At 39.1% G+C, this 18830-nt stretch overlaps 3 protein-coding genes across 3 annotated transcripts; 1 reads left to right on the forward strand and 2 right to left on the reverse strand.

Annotated features, from left to right (window-relative positions):
- The first annotated feature begins 11866 nt into the window (after nucleotides 1-11866).
- On the forward strand, nucleotides 11867-12413 carry BO94DRAFT_537807 (RidA family protein). The gene is made up of 2 exons (XM_025612357.1): nucleotides 11867-12046; nucleotides 12113-12413. The coding sequence occupies exons 1-2, from the start codon at nucleotides 11935-11937 to the stop codon at nucleotides 12406-12408; spliced, it is 408 nt and encodes a 135-aa protein (XP_025464534.1). The 5' UTR covers nucleotides 11867-11934; the 3' UTR covers nucleotides 12409-12413.
- Nucleotides 12414-12615: 202 nt separating this feature from the next.
- On the reverse strand, nucleotides 12616-15070 carry BO94DRAFT_498039 (maltose permease). Its single transcript, XM_025609335.1, has 3 exons — nucleotides 14454-15070; nucleotides 14153-14402; nucleotides 12616-14081 (listed from the first exon to the last, which is right to left on the reverse strand). Exons 1-3 carry the CDS (start codon nucleotides 14611-14613, stop codon nucleotides 12932-12934), a joined length of 1560 nt encoding a protein of 519 aa, XP_025464535.1. The 5' UTR covers nucleotides 14614-15070; the 3' UTR covers nucleotides 12616-12931.
- A 458-nt stretch (nucleotides 15071-15528) lies between these two features.
- On the reverse strand, nucleotides 15529-18313 carry BO94DRAFT_603754 (glycoside hydrolase family 3 protein; the record flags this gene model as incomplete). Its single annotated transcript, XM_025616444.1, has 5 exons — nucleotides 15529-16801; nucleotides 16855-17686; nucleotides 17758-17938; nucleotides 17993-18133; nucleotides 18188-18313. 5 exons carry the CDS (start codon nucleotides 18311-18313, stop codon nucleotides 15529-15531), a joined length of 2553 nt encoding a protein of 850 aa, XP_025464536.1.
- Nucleotides 18314-18830: the final 517 nt, after the last annotated feature.

Raw genomic sequence — 18830 nt, forward strand, 5'->3', positions numbered from 1 at the left:
GTGTTATTGAGCACGAAGAACAGAACTAGCTAAGTACATGAAAGAGTGTCCTTATATCCTATCCTTCAGTATGGCATTACCATGCTATATTATATCGCTAACATCCTATAGCATGTTGGTAACATCCCTGGCGTAGCACTGGCATTTTATAACATGTTAGTAACATCCCTATGTAGTCACGTGCCGTGTGACCGTTCCCATTCATCAGTTACTCGTACCGAGGCTTTACTCGATGAAAGCCCTTGCTCTTTTCCAGATATAGCCTTCTACCTGTCATATCTGCCTTACTAGTTTATTCAGCTAGCAGGGGTCCGTAACACCACTCTCCCTTCTTCAAGATTTCTTATCCCCAAGAAACATAAAGCTGCAGTGCTTCCCTCTCAAGATAAGTACTTGATATTGTTTTCCCAAATTCGGTCAGGTCATTAACTATATCATCCAGTTCTTCTGTTTATAAGAAGAGCCTCTGTCAGCGAATCAAGAACAAGAATTTCCTGGTGATTTTCCCTTGCGAGCGCTGCATCCGCCTTTATAAAGTATACATCAAATCTGAAAACTCTGATCACTGTAATAAGTATGTTAAGAAAAACAGTATTTATTATGAAATACCCGATCCTTCCTTCTCTAACACTGAGTAGAAGTATTTGGTCAAGGCTCAAAATTCCATTAAAGAGAAGAAAGAAGTCATTCTGGCAAAACTTCTTCGGCTGCAGAAACAAAAACGGTTATTATAAAAGCAAGCTGGCAATTTCATAGCTCATAATATAAAAGAAATCAAGAAGCTAGAGAAGCTCGAGAAGTAAGAGTAAAGGAAGTATAAAGTACAAGAAAAACTGTATGATTAAAAGACTGTAATATCCAAGACTGAGGCTAGTACTGTCACAGATGATGTTGAACTAGCTGCTATATCCGAGCTCGATCTTAGTGTATTCTAACTAGTTGGCTCTTCTTCTTTCTGGACAAGTTTTAACTTGTCTACTAATAGTACTGTTCCATAAGCTAGTAACAGCCTATTAAATTCTTGATAAATTTCTACATATTTTCTGAGATATCATATCCTTCTTATTTTACCAAATATTATAATCTGCCACTAATCTTCCTATAGTCTAGAATTTTTTTAACTTTATACTCTTATTCTGTATCGTTATTAATTTCTATATTTTCTGCAATTCTAGCGTTCCTTAATACAGGTTTTAATAATAAAATATAAAATACTGGGTGCATTCTATTTATTGATTTTAGTAACTTCAATCTGTAGTTAACTGGTTTCTTCTTATCCTCAATAATAAATAGTCCTAGCTTATGATAATCAAGTTTCTGACTTGATTATTTTATCTTAATGTTTCTGCAGAGTAAGAATACTTTCTCTTCTCTTTTTAAGTCAGGTTCCTTCCCGTATTTATGATTGTAATACATCTTATTGTATAAGTTCATGAACTCAATATCTCAGGATAACTGTAAATACATGTTTCCCGTGAATATAACAATATCTTTAACTATATCAGCAACTTGCTGCTTTCCCAATGACATTTCCAGAAACCTGGGATAATAACCATAATTGGTATAGAATAATGAGACTCTAATCATTAAGTAACTGGCATTATTATATGAAAACTATATTATTAATAACAGATTTATCTAATCATTCTGCTAGTAGTTCACGTAATATCTCAGATATTATTTAATTATTTAATTAACTTTTTCTGTTTACCTATTTATCTGTGGGTGGTAAGTTATTATTATTTATTCTTTAATTCTTATAAGATCTACGAGTGATCTTCAGAACTTTAAGATAAATAACTTATCTTGATCTGATATAATGTACTTTAGCATCCCATGATATGCAATAATATTTTTTAGAAACAGTTTTACTATCTGTATTACTAATATTATTATCTTACTTAGTACTAGATAGATATATTTAGTGAGATGATCAGTGATGACTGTGATCATATTAAATCCCTCTAATTCAGATAGTAGATTAACAAAGTTAATTATTATCTATTCCTATAGCTGCTGTAGCGCCTTTTATACTTATATTTATCTGTAAGATTAGTATCTTACAAGCTTATTTCTTATACAAGTCTCACATTATCTAATATAATCACATACTTTTTGTCTAAGATTTAGAATGTAGTAATTCCTTGCAATCAATTCAGTTATTTTTTCTACTTCTAAGTAATCCTTGAGTAGTCTATCATAGTGTCTAGCCACAATCTCTGTCCTCATTGCAGTTAATATAAAGATTAACCTATAAAAATAGACTAGTCCATTTTTGTCAATAATGATCTTGTCTAGTAAGTCTTTACTTATCTCTTAAAGTGTTTTATTATTTTTTGTACTGTCAGTTAATTATTTAATTAGATTACTACCTATTTTCAATATTGCTGCTAGATTGGTCTTATTATAGCTGATCAATCTATCCGTGTTCTGCTTTAGGATGGCTAGTTCAGTAGTCTTTTTACTTAATTCATAGTCTGGCCTGCGGCTCAGTGTATCTGCATGTCTGTTCTCTGCTTCTTTATAGTATATAATTCTGAAGTTATATTATGACAGAATCTCAGCCTATCATGCCTGCCTTCTGGTTAACTCTTTAATTATCATGAAATAGGTTAAGTTCTTATGGTCTGTCTTTATAATAACAGTATGCTTTATTTCTTCAAGGTAGATCCTTTACTGCTTAAATACTACTATTATAATTAGTAATTCCTTGTCATGAATGTCGTAGTTAAGTTCTACTTAAACTAACTTTCTTAAGTAAAATATAATCAGTCTTAACTTTTCATCTTCTCCGGGTTGCGTCATACGTATACTAACAGTATAGTCTAATATATCAGACTTAATAGTGGTTTCTTTTTCTAGATCGTGCTGTATAAGTACTAATAATATGATAAGTTACTGCTTAATATCCTCAAACGTGCTCTGCTATAATTCTCTCTACTAATACTTCTTTAACTTCTTTATAAACTCAAAGAATAGTATCATATAAATAGCGTATCCGTCTATAAATTATCAATAGTAGCTAATTAATCTGATAAACTGCTGTAATTCTTTCAGACTCCTAGATTAAGACTAATCCTGTATAACTTACACTTTAGCTTGCTTAATATAGATTCTTTTTATAGATATTCAATATTCCAGGAACTCTGTTTCCTATATATAGAATTTATATTTCTTTAACTTATATTATAACTAATATAGGTATAGTTTATATAGAATTAATCTTATATATCTTACATGTTCTTCCTTAATCTTCAAGAAGATTAATATATTATCTAGATAAGTAATTATAAACTTATCAAGATATTCTTTAAGAATCTTATTAATATATTACTGAAATAACGCTGATATGTTGATAAGCCTAAATAATATAACCAAATACTTAAAGTATCTATACTTTATTCTAAACAGGGTTTTCTATTCTTTATCTTCCATAATATATATACAATAATATGCATTCATGATATTAAGCTTGATAAACCACTTTATTTCTTATATCTTATCTTGGATTTCCGAAATCAAGAATAACGGGTGTTGATCCTTGATCATAATAATATTTAGTGATCAATAATCTATATATAGCTGTAAACTATTATCCTTTTTCAGTATAAATAGGACTCCATGTCCTGCTGGTGACTTTAAAGGCCTGATATTATCCTTAACTAGCTGATTATTAATATATTCTTATAATACCTGCAATTCCTTCTCAAATATTAAATAAATCTTTCTATATATTAATGACTTTTCTTTCTTTATAGAAATAATATGGTTATGCTTTCTATATTAAGATAATTTAGATTGCTCTAGCTGCTTGAATAAGTCTTCAAATCTTTTATACTGTAATGGAATCTGTACATCATTCTTGACTGTAGTTAGAAGTTTCTATAAATCTTTTAGTCCCTAGACAGTCATCTCAATCTCTATATTAATATTGTTAATACTGTACTTTCAGTACTCTTTAATTATTGTTAGTACCTATTCTAATAGTTCTATAAGCCAATCTCTCTATAATAGCTTGATTGTTATTATTACTTATATAACTATACTTAAAATGCTATTTTTCTCTAAGTTATCTCCGATGCCTGGCATGTTAGGCTTTCATAGTGTTCTTAACCTTCTCTTAATAAGTTGCTTAGTCCTTATTTCAGCTTCTTATTATATAGCAGGCCGTACAGATCCAGACCCTATATCTAGTCCTTGCTGGTGTTGTCTTGGGCAATCACAATTCATGAATTAGAGACTCTCAGTCTTCTAATTAATCTGTGAATTATGATTCCTGAGTCATGAAATCCCTAATATAATATTATACTGTTTTAAAGATATCATATTAAAGTCTATATATTTATAATAATTCTTTATAATTATAAATATAGTTTCTAACTTAACTATTAACGCGAGAGTTTCTAAATTCTTTTTATTTAGTTTTATAATCAGTTCAGGTTCTGCTTTCTATTATCCAAGTATCTTAAGTTATTGCATGAATCGCGGGTTTATAAAGTTTCTGGTTATATCAGAATCTACTAATACTTGAGCTAGTTAATCTAATATAATTACTTAGATCTTCAGATATGGTCCTGATTTAGTAACTGCTAACTGCTATTCCGGCTAGTTAGATGCTAATTATTATAAATATTTTCTTAAAAATCTCAAGCCTTTTATCTTTACTGTATAGTATATCATATACTAATCATTAAAACATGCTAGTCAATGTATTAATCCATAATAAGAATGTCTCTAGTACCCTTTACACGCACAACCAAAGATAGAGTATAGATAATGGCTTGTCTTAACCCTAACCACTTCCAGTACCTTAGGTCAATAATTAATAATATACTTTTAATTATAGTGTGTTAAGCATATGTTCATATAACATATAAGTTAAGAAAGTTTATTATATCTTTAATAATCTCTACTTTCTTTAAAATAAATATACAGACATGGTTTATTACACCAAGGTTCTGTTCCAGCAATATTTATCTTCTGGCTAATCTTTAATAGCTGGTAATAATAATCCATATTATCTTATCCATATGTGAAGCAAACTTTTAGATAATAAAGATATCTTTATAAATATTATTTTTAAGTCTTATTCCATAATTCCCAACATTCTAAATCCCAATATAGACAATACTGTATGATTATCCTGAGCTCTGGGCAGAATCATACTAGATTCTCTGAGATTTCTTTTAAAATACAGTCTAATTAATAAATAATATCTTCTCTGTCATTCTTTTAGTTCTTCTTATCCTTATCTTACTATAATAGACAGGATTTATTAATTTCTGATAAGGGTTTTTCCATGGTATCAGGTATCTTGCTAAGTCTCTTCTTACTAGATTTAAGATCTTTAAATAATATATTATACTCTTTATCTGATAGTTTAAATTCATTTTAAACTATACTAAGATCATTATTTCTTAAAACTAGCTTATAACTATTATTATTAACTTTTATAGTCCAAATTAATGATACAGATAATTATCAGTCTTCTTATTAACTGGATGGTGCTATTGACTTATCTGTAATAATCTATTATCTTAACTAATTACAGTATATTCTATTCTCTGATAACTAATCATGCTGAATAATATATAATTTCTTATTATCTGATATCTGCGTTGCGGTGTCTGTTTAAACTTCATATTAAATAATAATAATATTATAGACTTCTCTGTCTTAATCTTGGTTCATAACTTTTAACTATTTCTAAGACTGTTACTGTTTCTGATTACAGTTCTTTAACTGGTGATCTGCTCTGCCACAGCTAAAGCACAAGCGGTCTTATTTATACTGTTTAAATTCTTTCTTAAGTACTCTACTCTATTAAGTCTAATACTGTACTGTATCCAGCTTCATTGGTTTTAATCTATAGAAATCTTTATATCCCAAGCTCCTAGATTATGCCAACCTTCTGTTATTGGCTTGGTAACCTAATTAACTATTTTATCAAGGTATAGACCCGCTAGTCTATCAATCCTCTCATTATTTTGTATTATATTTATATAATTTATTATTGATTTTGACTGCTGCTTTAATCATCTTGAATAATATGTTTAATTGTTCTTATCAGATAAGTTTTCCTTAGATCTTTATCTTAAGTCTTTCTTTAAATCATGTGATATAGGCGTTGTTATTCTAATCTAAGTAACTAGTGACTTACAAAAACTCTGAAGTATATTTAGATACTGATCTAATTTGCTTAAGTTATCACAACTTTTATTCAGTGTTTCATGCTGTATCAATATCTTTAAATATCTATTTAAAATACTGCTTAAATCTGGTATAACTAGTGAAGATTTACTTTATATCATTATCCTGATTCTTTACCAACTTTTCTTAATATTTATAAATATATGGTTAAAACTTATTAAATACTATTTCAGTTAGATAAATAGATATAAAAAAAATCTTATTAATCTTATTTTTGAGTCTTTCTCTGTTCATACCAAGATATAAGTCTAACTAGATCAAGAAAGCCTTGAGCTTTGCTTAATTGCTGTTAAATGGCTCTGGTGGTCGGACCTTAACAGATTTAATTATTAAGCAATCTTTAAGTAACTGATTTTATTGTTTTAAGATGGTGATGCTTTCTTATAACTGACTAACTATATCTATTAGTTCTTGTATTATTAGGCCCTGCTGCTGTGGGGCGCGTGATGAGTTTAATGTAGTTAATATAATGAATGATTATTACTGAGTAATACTTGTACTGACTAGTGCTCAATATATTAAACTCTAGGATTGCTTCTTCTTATTCCTGTTAGCTTAGTTCCTGTCCCAATACATACCTTCAAACTGAATTAAGGTAAGTCAGATTGATGACTATCTAAGAGGTGACTAGTTCTGAACAGAAAAAGAGAAGTAAGGCCAGATAATGCCGTGCAGCTATCTGTAAGTAAGTACAGACAAGTATTATTACTAAGCTTTATCAAAATATATAGTTATTTAAAGATAATTAGATTAAGTATGAAGGATAGAACTAGCTAAGTATATGAAGAAGTGTTCTTATATATTCTAGTCTCTGTATACCATTCTATATACCATCAGGTCTGCTGTATATCCATGCGGTAGTTATAGATCATGATGGTATGCCGTATACTATATGCTTGTCTGTATACCATGCTCACGTGATGTGTGACACATGACGGCCCAGCTCAGGGTTCTACCCGATAAGAGTTGTCTTCCTTCCGGGCGTAGCCTTCTGCCTGACGTAACCGCCTCACTAGTCGTTTTAGCTAGCAGGGGTCTGTAACACATATACTTTCTGACTAATCTTTAATAACTAGTAGTAATAGTTTATATTATCTTATCTATATATTAGATAAACTTCTAGATAACAGGGACATTTTTGTAAATATTATTTCCAAGTCTTATTCTATAATTTTCAATATTTTAAATCCTAATATAGGTAATACTGTATGATCTCCTTAAGCTCTGGATACAATTATACTAGATTTTCTAAGATTTTCTTTAAAATATAGTTTAATTAATAAGTAATGTCTTTCTGATTATTTTTCTAGTTTTTTTTATCCTTGTCTTACTATGTTAGACTGGATTTACTAACTTTTGATAAGGGTTTTTCCAGGATATTAGACATCTTGTTAAGTCTCTTTTTACTGGGTTTAAGATCTTTAAGCTAAATATTATACTTTTTATTTAATAGATTGAATTTATCTTAAACTATACTAGGATAATTATTTCTTGGAACTAGCTTATTACTATTATTGATTTCTGTGGTCTAAGTTAATAATATAGATAACTATCAGTCTTCTTATTAACTTAATAATACTGTTGGCTCATCCATGATAATCTATTATCTTAACTAATTATAATATATCCTGTTTTCTAATAGTTAATCATGCTAAATAATATATAATTTCTTATTATCTAGTATTTATATCACAGGTTTTATCTAAACTTTATAGTGAATAGTAATAATATTATAGACTTCTCTGCTTTAATCTTGGTTTATAGTTCTTAACTACTTCTGAGACTGTTTCTGACTATAGTTCTTTAATTAATAATCTACTTTACTGCAGCTAAAGTATAAGTAGTCTTGTTTATACTATTCAAGTTTCTTCTTAGATACTTTACTCTGTTAAGTCTAATATTATACTATATCTAGCTTTATTAGTTTTGGTCTATAGAGATCTTTGTATCCCAAGCTTCTAGATTATACTGACCTTCTATTATTGACTTGGTAATCTGATTAGCTGTTTTATCAAGATATAGACTTACTAGTTTATTAATTCTCTTATTATTTTATATTATATTTGTATAACTTGTTATCAATCTTAACTACTGCTTCAATTATCTTAAGCAATGTGTTTGGTCATTCTTACTAGATGAGTTTCTCTTAAATCTCTATTTTAAGTTCTTCTTTAAATCGTGTAATATAGATGTTATCATCCTAATCTAAGTAACTAATGACTTGCAAAAACTCTAAAGCATATTTAAATATTAATCTAGTTTACTTAAGTCACTATAACTTTTACTTAGTATTTTATACTGTATTAATATCTCTAAATATCTGTTCAAGATACTGCTTAAATCTGGCATAATTAGTAAAGATTTACTTTATATTATTATCCTGGTTTTTTACTAACTTCTCTTGATACTTGCAGATATATGGTTTAAATTAATTAAATACTGCTCTGATTAGATAGATAGATATAAAAAGGATCTTATTAATCTTATTTTTAAGCTTTTCTCTATTTATTTTAAGATATAAGTCTAACTGGGTCAAGAAAGCCCTGAGCTTTGCTCGATTGCTGTTAAATAGCTCTAGTGATCGGACCTTAATAGATTTAATTATTAAGCAATCTTTAAGTAACTGGTTTTATTGTTTTAAGACGGTGATGCTTTCTTGTAACTGACTAACCATACTTATTAGCTCTTGCATTATTAGGCCCTGCTGCTATGAGGCGCGTGATGAGTTTAAAGTAGTTAATATAATAAATAATTATTACTAGGTAATACTCGTACTGACTAGTGCTTAATATATCAAATCCTAGGATCGCTTCTTCCTGTTCCTATTAGCTTAGCTCCTGTTCCAATACGTACCTTCGAACTAAATCGAGATAAATCAGACTAATAACTATCTAAGAATAACTAATCCTGAATAAGAAAAGAGAAGTAAGGCCAGATAGTGCCGCGCAGCTATCTGTAAGTAAGTACAGACAAGTATTATTATTAAGCTTTATTAAAATATATGGTTACTTAAAGATAGTTATATTAAGCATGAAGAACAGAACTAACTAAGTACATGAAAAAGTGTCCTTATATCCTATCCTTCATCATGGCGTCGCCATAGTATATCATGCCACTGATATGTTATTTCATATTACTGCCATGTTCTGTTATAGTACTGATATATTGTAATATATTAGTAATATATCTACTGTAGTCACGTGTTATATAACTACTCCGGTTATCGGTTACTCAGATCAGGATTCTACTCGGTAAGAGTCCTTGCTTTTCCGGGCGTGGCCTTCTGCCTAATAAGTCCGCCTCACTAGTTCATTCAGCTAGCAGGGGTCCGTAACATTGACCTTCAGAATAAGTAGATTTTGAGCGTTTTTGAAGCTTTTTTGGAGGCATGGTGGTGGTTTAAAGATAAGTTAAAAAAGCAGACGCGTACAAAACGCGTGGGTGGCCGGTCCGCTTGTGTGGCCGGTTCGCTTGTGGATTACGTTATTTCACGGGTCGACCGACCGCACGGGTCATCCGACCACCGCCCCGCTTTTCAACCACGCTCTACAACTTGAAGCCATTCGCAACAACGCAAAATTCATTATGTTTAATTTTCTTGATGTTGACAACGTATAGAACATTGAGCTCTTGTATGGCCCTGAATATGACAGAAAGAATACATTGATGGAGCTCATCTTGGCGTTTCTAAAGTTGAAGGTACAGGACCTGTAGAGGGTCCTACCTCTGTATTCAAATAAGTATTTCTCATTACTACAAGGTCTATACCCTCTTGTATCGTAAGGCCGCCTGTAGGAGTCATCTGTCACTTAGAACGTGCCTTCTTCTTCTTCTCTTTTTCATTTGCAGTGCGGAGTTCATGGTTTTCAAGTGCCAGTTATGCATAGTTATATAGAGAGATCTGGGCGCCTTTAATAATTTGCTGCAGGGCATGTTTTAAAGGCGTAGAGGGACTCCGCGATCCTCTTTCTAAAAGCTTTTTAAGCGACTCTGCCTGTCTCTGCAATTGCTTGACCGTATATGGCGGTGCAAGCGCGGAGGAGGTCGCAGACTGCCCCCCGCGGCTTGGGGGGGGGGGTGTTAGCGTATGCAATATAATATTAAGCTTCTCAAGGACTCTTTCAGGACAAAATAGGTGTATTCCGGCTGCAGCGAAGCCGCTTTGAATATTCTGAGGCTTAAAGGCCTCCCGGTGAGCGGTGGGATACTTAGATAGGAAGTCAAGCTTGTCAATATGATTATATAAAAGTCGCATTCTTGACTCAACAAGGCGGCCATACGCCCGCTTCAGTAATCCAAAACAGCCAACATCAAAAAGTTGCAGAAGGTGAGATGAGTGAGCAGGCATACAGACGGGAATAACTTCATTATCCTCGCAGAGCTTGTCAAATTCAGGCATTAAATGACTCCCATGGCTGTCAAGAACAAGAAGTCTATATCAGCCGACTTTTTAAATATTTATAGCAGGTAAGAAGACCTCTTTGAGCCACCGCAGGCCAATGTCATTATTTATCTATCTGTTTGCCGATAATTCAATACGCCAGTCACGTGGGAGATTATATTCACCGAACCATTCTTCTATATAGACTTTTCCCTTGAAAATTATAGTGGAGGGAATACTCCACCCTATTGAATTAATACACTTGATTGTTGTCACCTATTCGCGTTGGCCTGGCTGTATAAGATAAGGTTTACCAGACATGTTGGCTCTCGTTATGATCTTTATAGTTGTAATTATTTCTATTACAAAGCCCGTTTCGTCAAAGTTGAAGATATCCTCATCTAATATTCCAAACTCCGCCCGTATATCTTGTAAGGTTGTAAACCAGTCCTGTAGAAGCCTTAGATCCTCGCATTTAGCTCTCTTATAGGCATACTTTCTGGCAAATCGACAGCTGATCTCTTCACGGCGTTATATAAAGATGGTAACCCAGTTCTCGCCAACAGGGTTAAAGGAGAAGAGGTCTGCGGTTCGTAGGATTATATTTGCCATTTCTCATACTTAAGCAGGTTATAGAGCAACTCCACGCCGATCACGCGATAGAATCCACTGTATTAAAGTATCCTCTTAAATTTTAGAGAGTTTAAGGTTATGGTTGCGGCGTTCTAATTGAAATTAAATTCCCTGTACGCGGTCGCGGAGAGTTCCGTATGAGACATTGTAGGCGCGTGCCGTTGGACGAATTTTGCGTTTTTTTATCATCTTTTAAATATTTAATTGCAAGTTGGATCCGGCCCTCTTGCTCAATTAATTCTTGACGATTTTTCTTTCGATTTGGAGGCATGGTGGTTGGTTGAATATAGAGGTGCCGAACACGCGATGACTTTTTGACGTGGCGGTCGGGATGACCCGTGCGGTCGGTCGACCCGTGAAATACGTTAAGATAAGATGGTGACGTGAGTGGAGTGGGGATCGAATGAGATGAACTTGAATGAAGAGGCACTTGTTTTGATGACTTTCACTTGAAATAGATTAACTGTGGCCTCGATATGAATAATCTGAGACTGTAAGAGTACCAAATGATCCACCCAGATAGAAGCTCATCGGAATCCAATCCCTGCGCTATATGACCTCATCAGACGGAAGATATATTCCGCGACACGAGAAGATATAAAGAAGAGCGAACGATCATCAAGCAGCCACCAAATCCCTAAGAATTAAACCCACTCCACCTCACTCGAATCATACCCACACATTATTCTCGCCACAAGCTATCTCTCACCATGTCCCACCTCACATACTACAACTACGACGGCGTCGGCAAAAAAAACCAACAACAGTTCAAATACAGCCAAGCGGTGCGCATTGGCGATCGCATCGAATGCGCCGGCCAAGGTAACCCCATCCCACCAACACCCACTACCCTAACCTACAATTCGAACGAATTCTTACCCCCCACAGGCGGCTGGGACCCCGCTACCGGCGTGTTCTACAAAGAAATCAACGAGCAGATCGACCAAGCGTTCAAAAACGTCGAATTGAATCTGAAGGACGCAGGCGGAAAAGGCTGGGAACAGGTCTTCCGGGTCAACTCTTACCATGTACCCATTAATAACGAGGCGTTGGAGGCCATGGTGAGAAACTTTAAGAAATATATGCCGAACCATGAGCCGATTTGGACGTGTGTGGGTGTGACGAGGTTGGGGGAGGATGATATGAGGGTGGAGATTGAGGTGGTGGCGCATGATCCGAAATAGATGGATATTTGTTGTTGTTGCTGTTGGGGGGGGGGGGGGGGAAGGATTGGAGAATCTGGAATTGCTGTGTCTTCGGGGAGTATGTAAATAAGGGTGAGGGGAGGGGTGAGAGATATGATTATAGGATGGTGTGGAGATAGGGATTCTTGTCTTGCTCAGCTGTACTTGAGGTATATGTTGAATGCAGCTTCTTCAGAAAGTGTATGAGTCGCAGACCGCAGTTGTTTATTTTGCAGACTATATCTCAATCTGCTCGAGCTAGACTGGCAGATATTTCATCATCTATTGCTTATATAGTTGGATGGGTTGACTAGTATGTAGAGGGATGTCCGTGAAAATTGAACAAGAAGGCCCTTTCCGTAGTGGAAGATTACAAACAAGCCCTCAGTGCAGACACTCGAAGTGAATGGACAGGAAAATAAAATTCGGATGAACGGCAAGACTAAGATAAGATGGTGGAAAAAGATTGTCCAATCCAGGGCTGTCATGTTGACAAAGCTGCCTATGACCAGTACCGTACATTCTAGTCAGCAAACCTTCTGGCTGGTGTGCGCGCTTCAAACAAGGCATCTAGTCTAGCAAACGACTTGCCCTTTGTCTCAGGCAAACAGAAAAAGCAGACACTGCTGAGGATAAAACCAAACCCCAGGAAAATCAAGGCGGACTTGGACCCTAGGTTGGCATCTTCCTTGTTCACCAAGTATGGAATGGCGATTGACCACACCATATTGGTCAGGGAGCTGGAAAGGGCGGCAATGGAGGTCGTCTTGGCCCGCAGCCGGGACGAAGAGATCTCACCAACAATCGCCCAGCCCACAGCACCGACGGACGAATAGTAGAAAACGGCCCAGATAATGCAGAAGGCGGCCAAAGTGCGGTAGTTCCATACTTGGCCGACACCCTCGAAGCCCAGAATGGAAATAGTAAGGAGGCAGACAAGCATGCCGACACACCCAGTGAGCATCTGTCTCCGGCGCCCGACTCGTTCAATGAGAACAAAAGCAAAGAGAGAAGCAACTATGGAACAGACAACAGAGATGACTGTGATGAGGAATGAGTTGCTGAATCCTGAGAGAGAGAGAAAGTAAGATAGATAATTGCCGCACAGAGGGTACCCGATCAAGATTTGCATGACGACAGGCATACAAGCGAGAAGCGTCCGGCGAAGATTGGTCCCTTGGAAGCACTCGAGCAAAGATGGGGAGCTATCGCGGGCCTGGCGTTCATGAAGCAGAGTCGCTTGCATGTGGCCAAGCTCCTCGTCAAGATCGATGTTCTCACCGGCCCTTAGCCGTGCCAGTGCAGACCGTGCATCCTCCATTCTGTCCTTCGATACGAGATAGTACGGGGACTCGGTGCAGAAAGAGAGAAACATCACAAGGCAGAAAAGCGAAGGGCCGAACTGTGATACCACGGCCCCCTTCCAGGACCAGGAATCGCCAACGTGGCTGGTTCCTTCGAGCACACATGAAGCGATGAGCTGACCGAGAATGACCCAAAACTGGAAGAGCGAAAGTGCAAGGCCTCGTATCGATGTTGGGGTGATTTCAGAAACGTATGTTTGCGTAGTACACTGCATGGAACCCATTGCAGAACCCATGAAGATCTTCGCCACTATCCATATTTTCCAGTTTGAGGAGAATAACTCGACGAAAGTGCCACAGACAGCAAGTCTGGTATATGAAGAGAACGATCAGCCTCACCTTCAGGCATTCCCGGAGGAGGGGTGTTGTTGGGCGCTTACAGGACAGTCATCAGGAAGCAGACACGACGGCCGAAAATGTCATTCAGATAGCCCCCACAGATAGCAGTGACAATGGCAGACACATATTGAACAATACTCCAGACAAGCTGGTAGTTCGCCGGAAGTAACCAGGTTTGTAGACTATGATCGTAGACGCCAAATTGGCGGACGAACTCGGTATTGGCGATGATGGAGCCGATCAGCGTCAAATCGTATCCGATCAGGATTGGAGTGGTAGAGCAGGCAAACGCTTCCCATGACGGTCAGCATTCAGAGTTGGCAGTCGTAGTGAGATACTAACCGGCGAGGACTGCACGTTTGTGATACTTCACCGCTCTAAATTGATCTCCGAGGGAGGGCGAGGTAGTCACCGTCGTTGCCCCTTCGGTTACTTCTAGTTTTGCTGGCTCGAGGTCGACGTCATTCGTCAAATCTCGCTTGAGATCGATCGGCTTCTCCATTGATAAGAGGATTGAATTCTCTGAGGAGATGAGAAGAAATCACTGAGAATCAGACTTGAAGGGTCGTTGGTTCTTCTTCATCACCTTATACATGGACTGGGTTGACCTACCAGATAATGTGGAGCACCCCTGATAGCGTCCGGAATTCACGTTCCGCCCCTTATCTGCCACAGAAGGTTTTGACTGTCTCGAGTACATCTCTGATAAGAATGGTGGTTTGCTATAGGGAGGAAAGATAGGATCGATCCAAGAATAGCCCACGCGGCCCTCTTGAGGTGTTTTTGAGTTATGAAGGTGGCAAAACACGGGATCCTCCGTATGTGATAGCCATAGGCCAAACCGGATCACATTTGAGTAAAGCCTTTCGACAGGAAAACGGGTATGAATGGTCTAAAGTCCCTGATATCGATCCGGGCTACCAGACAGGTGATATCCATAGCAATGCTCGATATCTGCTGAATCGAGAGCACTATCCAATTAGCCGGAGTCATATCTGGTATCTGAAAGCAAATTTCACAATTAACCTTTCACATAGCGCCCCTATCTCATGTGGAGCATGTTCCTGATGGACAAATAATGTTCTGTATAGGACGTTTCTGAGAAGATAACATTGCGTAGCCTCGATTGTCAAACTTGACGACAGTAGAGGTTCCAGAACTGATGGTCTGATCCTCTTAAAGAGGAAGAGGAAGAGAAAGAGATATTCACTCAACTGACGAGAAGATGTGGCGGCGGAGGGTCACGGGATCACTGCCCCACCGCCAACGATGGGATTTGACAAAGTGTTCAGAATTATCTACCATGAAGAATATGTGATATTTAGAGACTAATTGACTATTCGGTTTGCGCGGGATTGTCCTGTAAGTGGGATCTTAACAACAGGCTCTACTCTATAATACTCTTCCTGGGCTGTATTTATCGGGTCCAAACTATCTCCCGATCTACCATCACACGCCACGCAGGAACTGCATTCGATGCTGTTGTTCCCAGCATAATCTCCAGCTCGGTATTGGCGTCAATGACCCACAGCTTTCTGCTGGGATCGAACATCCCAAATGCCTGATGGTCTACTTTGAGCTCCACCTCCTGTGTTTCACCAGGCAACAATGGTCGAGACTTGGCAAATGCGCAGATTTGCTTCTTTGGCCGCCTCAATCGACTTGATCCAGCCTGGGAGAACCACGCAATCACTGTCTCGCGGCCAGCCACATCACCTCCCCCCGTGTTGGTCACATGCACCGTCAGAGTCAAATTCGAGCCACTTTCAGTCACGATATGGGTACTGATCGAGCCCGGCACAACCTCAAAGGTGTTGTATGAGAGGCCGAACCCGAGCGGGAAAAGTGGCTTGGTAGCCAACAAATCCCACCAACGATAGCCAACAAATAAACCTTCGGTATAGTGAATCTCGTTCTGCTCTGCAGGAAATGACGAAAATGCAGGACAGTCTTCAATGCGTCGCGGAAAGGTGATGGGAAGTCGACCGGAAGGGTTCGCCCGACCACACAGAACAGCAGCGGCTGCGTTGCCCAGTTCCTGGCCCTGGTACCAGATGTAGAGAACGGCGTCTACGTCCTGAATCCAAGGTTCCATGTTCACTGGTGTTCCAGCTTGGACGAGCACGATTGTTCGCTTGCAAACAGCAGCCACGCTACGGATGAGACGCACCTCCTCGCCTGGCAGATCAAAGGACAGAATGTCTTGACCTTCAGTCTCCCACTCCTTATCTCGGCCAACAACAACAATTGCGGCGTCACAGTCTGCGGCCAGTCCGGCTGCCTCGGCAGGTCGGTCCAGTTGATCGGCTTCCCGGAAGCCAACTCGGATACCCTGGAACTGATCTTCCATCGGGTCGAGCATTTGAGAAAGTTTGGGATCGTGTTGGCGACCATGAGATTGGTAGTCAACCTGGAGCTCATAATCTTTTCCCACCACGAAGTCAAGAGACACTACTTTCTCCTCACTGCCGTACGTGAAGAACAGACTGCCCTTCTCCTCGTAATCCCCGGATTGCTCAAGGAACTGATTACCATCGAGGCTCAGCTTTGCCGGCCCAATGGAGGCTAGGGAGACTGCGTGGGAACCCGTTGTCCGGGGCTGGATTTTGGCACGGAGGCGGAATGAGAAGTTCGTGGCATCTTGAACTTCGGGTGGGACGGTGCCAAAAGACATGAAATATAAATCGTCGCTGCTCAGAAATAATTAGCACGACACTTGGACAGCATAGGGAAACAGACTAACACGTGGGTGATCGCTGCTATGTCGCCCTTGCAGTCGATGCTGTTGTACCAGTCGACAGCAGCACCTGGTCTATCGGTGTCCGGGTTCTTAGCCACTTCACAAACCGGGAGGTATCGGTTGACTTTTGCTCCTTCCGCAGTAACAATCTCCACCGGAGAGTCACGGAACTCATTCATTACCGAGTCTTGAACCGAAGTCCAGTAGGGAGCTTTGATATAGGAGCTTCCTCCTCCTCCGGCAACTACCCTCTGCGCATTGGGGCCAAAAATGCCAAGTTTGCGAAGGTTTTCGGTTGGTCTCAGAGGGAGGGCCTCGGAGTCGTTTTTCAGCATCACAATCCCCGCGGTAGCTGCGCGGAGCAGGAGATCTCTCTTCTCTGGTGTGTCATCGCACACCTCAGGGTCATCCCTCGGGTCAGCAAACCGGCCTGCCCGCTTGAGAAGACCGAGTATGCGGTCAGCAGACTCAGTTACGCGACTCAGGTCCACCAGACCTTCCTGGATGGGCTTTTCGAGTGCCTCCTTTGAGCGCTTGGTAGGAGGACCAGGCATTTCGAGGTCCAGTCCGTTGTTGATCGACGCAACCGTGGAAGTGGTTCCTCCCCAATCGCTCATGAAAACCCCGCGCCAGCCCCATTCTCCACGGGCTATATCGATCAATAGCTCGCGAGATGCATCACAATAATGGCCATTAACCTTGTTGTAGGCACTCATCATGCACCAGGGATCGGCATCACGGGCGATCATTTGGAAGGGCAACAGATAAACCTCCCGCAAGGCACGAGAAGCCACATTGACATTGTATTTGAATCTTTTCGTTTCCTGATCGTTGGCTGTAAATGTGGAATGTCAGCTCGTGGAATCAGCAGCATCGGTGGCGCGAGTTGCACTGGGGGATGCGTACCAACAAAATGCTTGGGCGTAGCCCCAATGCCGCGGGACTGGATGCCTCGAACATAGCCTACAGCCAGCTTGCCAGTGACATAAGGATCCTCACTGAACGCTTCAAAGTTGCGCCCGCCCAATGGGTGTCGCGGGATACAGATTGTGGGAGCGAGAAGCACCGACGCAGACTTTGTTTTGCACTGCTCTCCGTTAGACTCACCAATGTCGACGCTGTTCGGCCAAGGCAGACTGACCTCATCTCCCAGTAATTGTGCAACTTCGTACAGAAGATCCGGGTCCCATGTTGCCCCGAGACTCACGCCACAGGGCAGAAACGCCGCCGGAATGCCCTCTCCAAAGACTTCACCGCGAGCTCCAGATGGCCCGTCTGATACCTTATTATCGTCATGATCAGCCAGTATCTTCATATCAGTGAATTGAGGATTTACCTTAAGAGAAGGAATCCCAAGGCGGTCAATTGCCGCGGTTCGCCATTGAGATTCTCCCGCCAGCAATGCTAGTTTTTCATCCAGCGTCAAGCGTGCCAACAACGATGCCGTATCTGGTTCTGACATGGTGCTCACCACTTCAAAGCAGCGTGCTTGAAATGGCAGGACAGTGGTTCGAACGGCAATTTGAAGATAGCAAAATCCCGCGGGATGCCGATAACGGGGCGGAATGTGATTTCCGCCCGATAACGAGATTGCCCAAGGAATTCGTGTTCCTGTGAACTGAACTTCCTTGGACTAGATTGATAATTTGCAATTACGGTATCTCCTATCAGGAAGCAAGTGATGGCCATCAAGACGGCTGTACTTTGATACATAACCCCACTCTCCCTTTCCGTAGCCCTCATAATGGATGTTGAACACGTCCCCTTGATAAGCTCCAAGCCATGTCCTGCTTTCCGGCTTGAGCTCTGCAGTGGGGGGCTCGACATTCGAAAGTTAACAGGAGGCCCAGTCTCAAAAGACGTGTGGCGGGACAAGCGAGTGAGTGATAGGAACTTCTATTCCGCTGGCGGCAAGGTATTTAAAGCCTTCCTTACCCATTCAACATAATTAAATCACCGCCGGAATTGGAGTCATAGAT

The sequence above is a fragment of the Aspergillus sclerotioniger genome (genome assembly GCF_003184525.1).
Source record: "Aspergillus sclerotioniger CBS 115572 chromosome Unknown BO94scaffold_25, whole genome shotgun sequence".
Lineage (NCBI taxonomy): Eukaryota > Fungi > Ascomycota > Eurotiomycetes > Eurotiales > Aspergillaceae > Aspergillus > Aspergillus sclerotioniger.

What these genes read in the sequence shown, in the direction of transcription:
- BO94DRAFT_498039 (XM_025609335.1), bottom strand. Translation starts at nt 14,613, where the DNA reads ATGGAGAAGCCGATCGATCTCAAGCGAGATTTGACGAATGACGTCGAC. An exon ending in CAAACGTGCAGTCCTCGCCG is followed by an intron (nt 14,403 to 14,453) that starts GTTAGTATCTCA and finishes CGTCATGGGAAG; the next exon opens with CGTTTGCCTGCTCTACCACT. An exon ending in TGCTTCCTGATGACTGTCCT is followed by an intron (nt 14,082 to 14,152) that starts GTAAGCGCCCAA and finishes TTCATATACCAG; the next exon opens with ACTTGCTGTCTGTGGCACTT.
- BO94DRAFT_537807 (XM_025612357.1), top strand. Translation starts at nt 11,935, where the DNA reads ATGTCCCACCTCACATACTACAACTACGACGGCGTCGGCAAAAAAAAC. An exon ending in CATCGAATGCGCCGGCCAAG is followed by an intron (nt 12,047 to 12,112) that starts GTAACCCCATCC and finishes TACCCCCCACAG; the next exon opens with GCGGCTGGGACCCCGCTACC.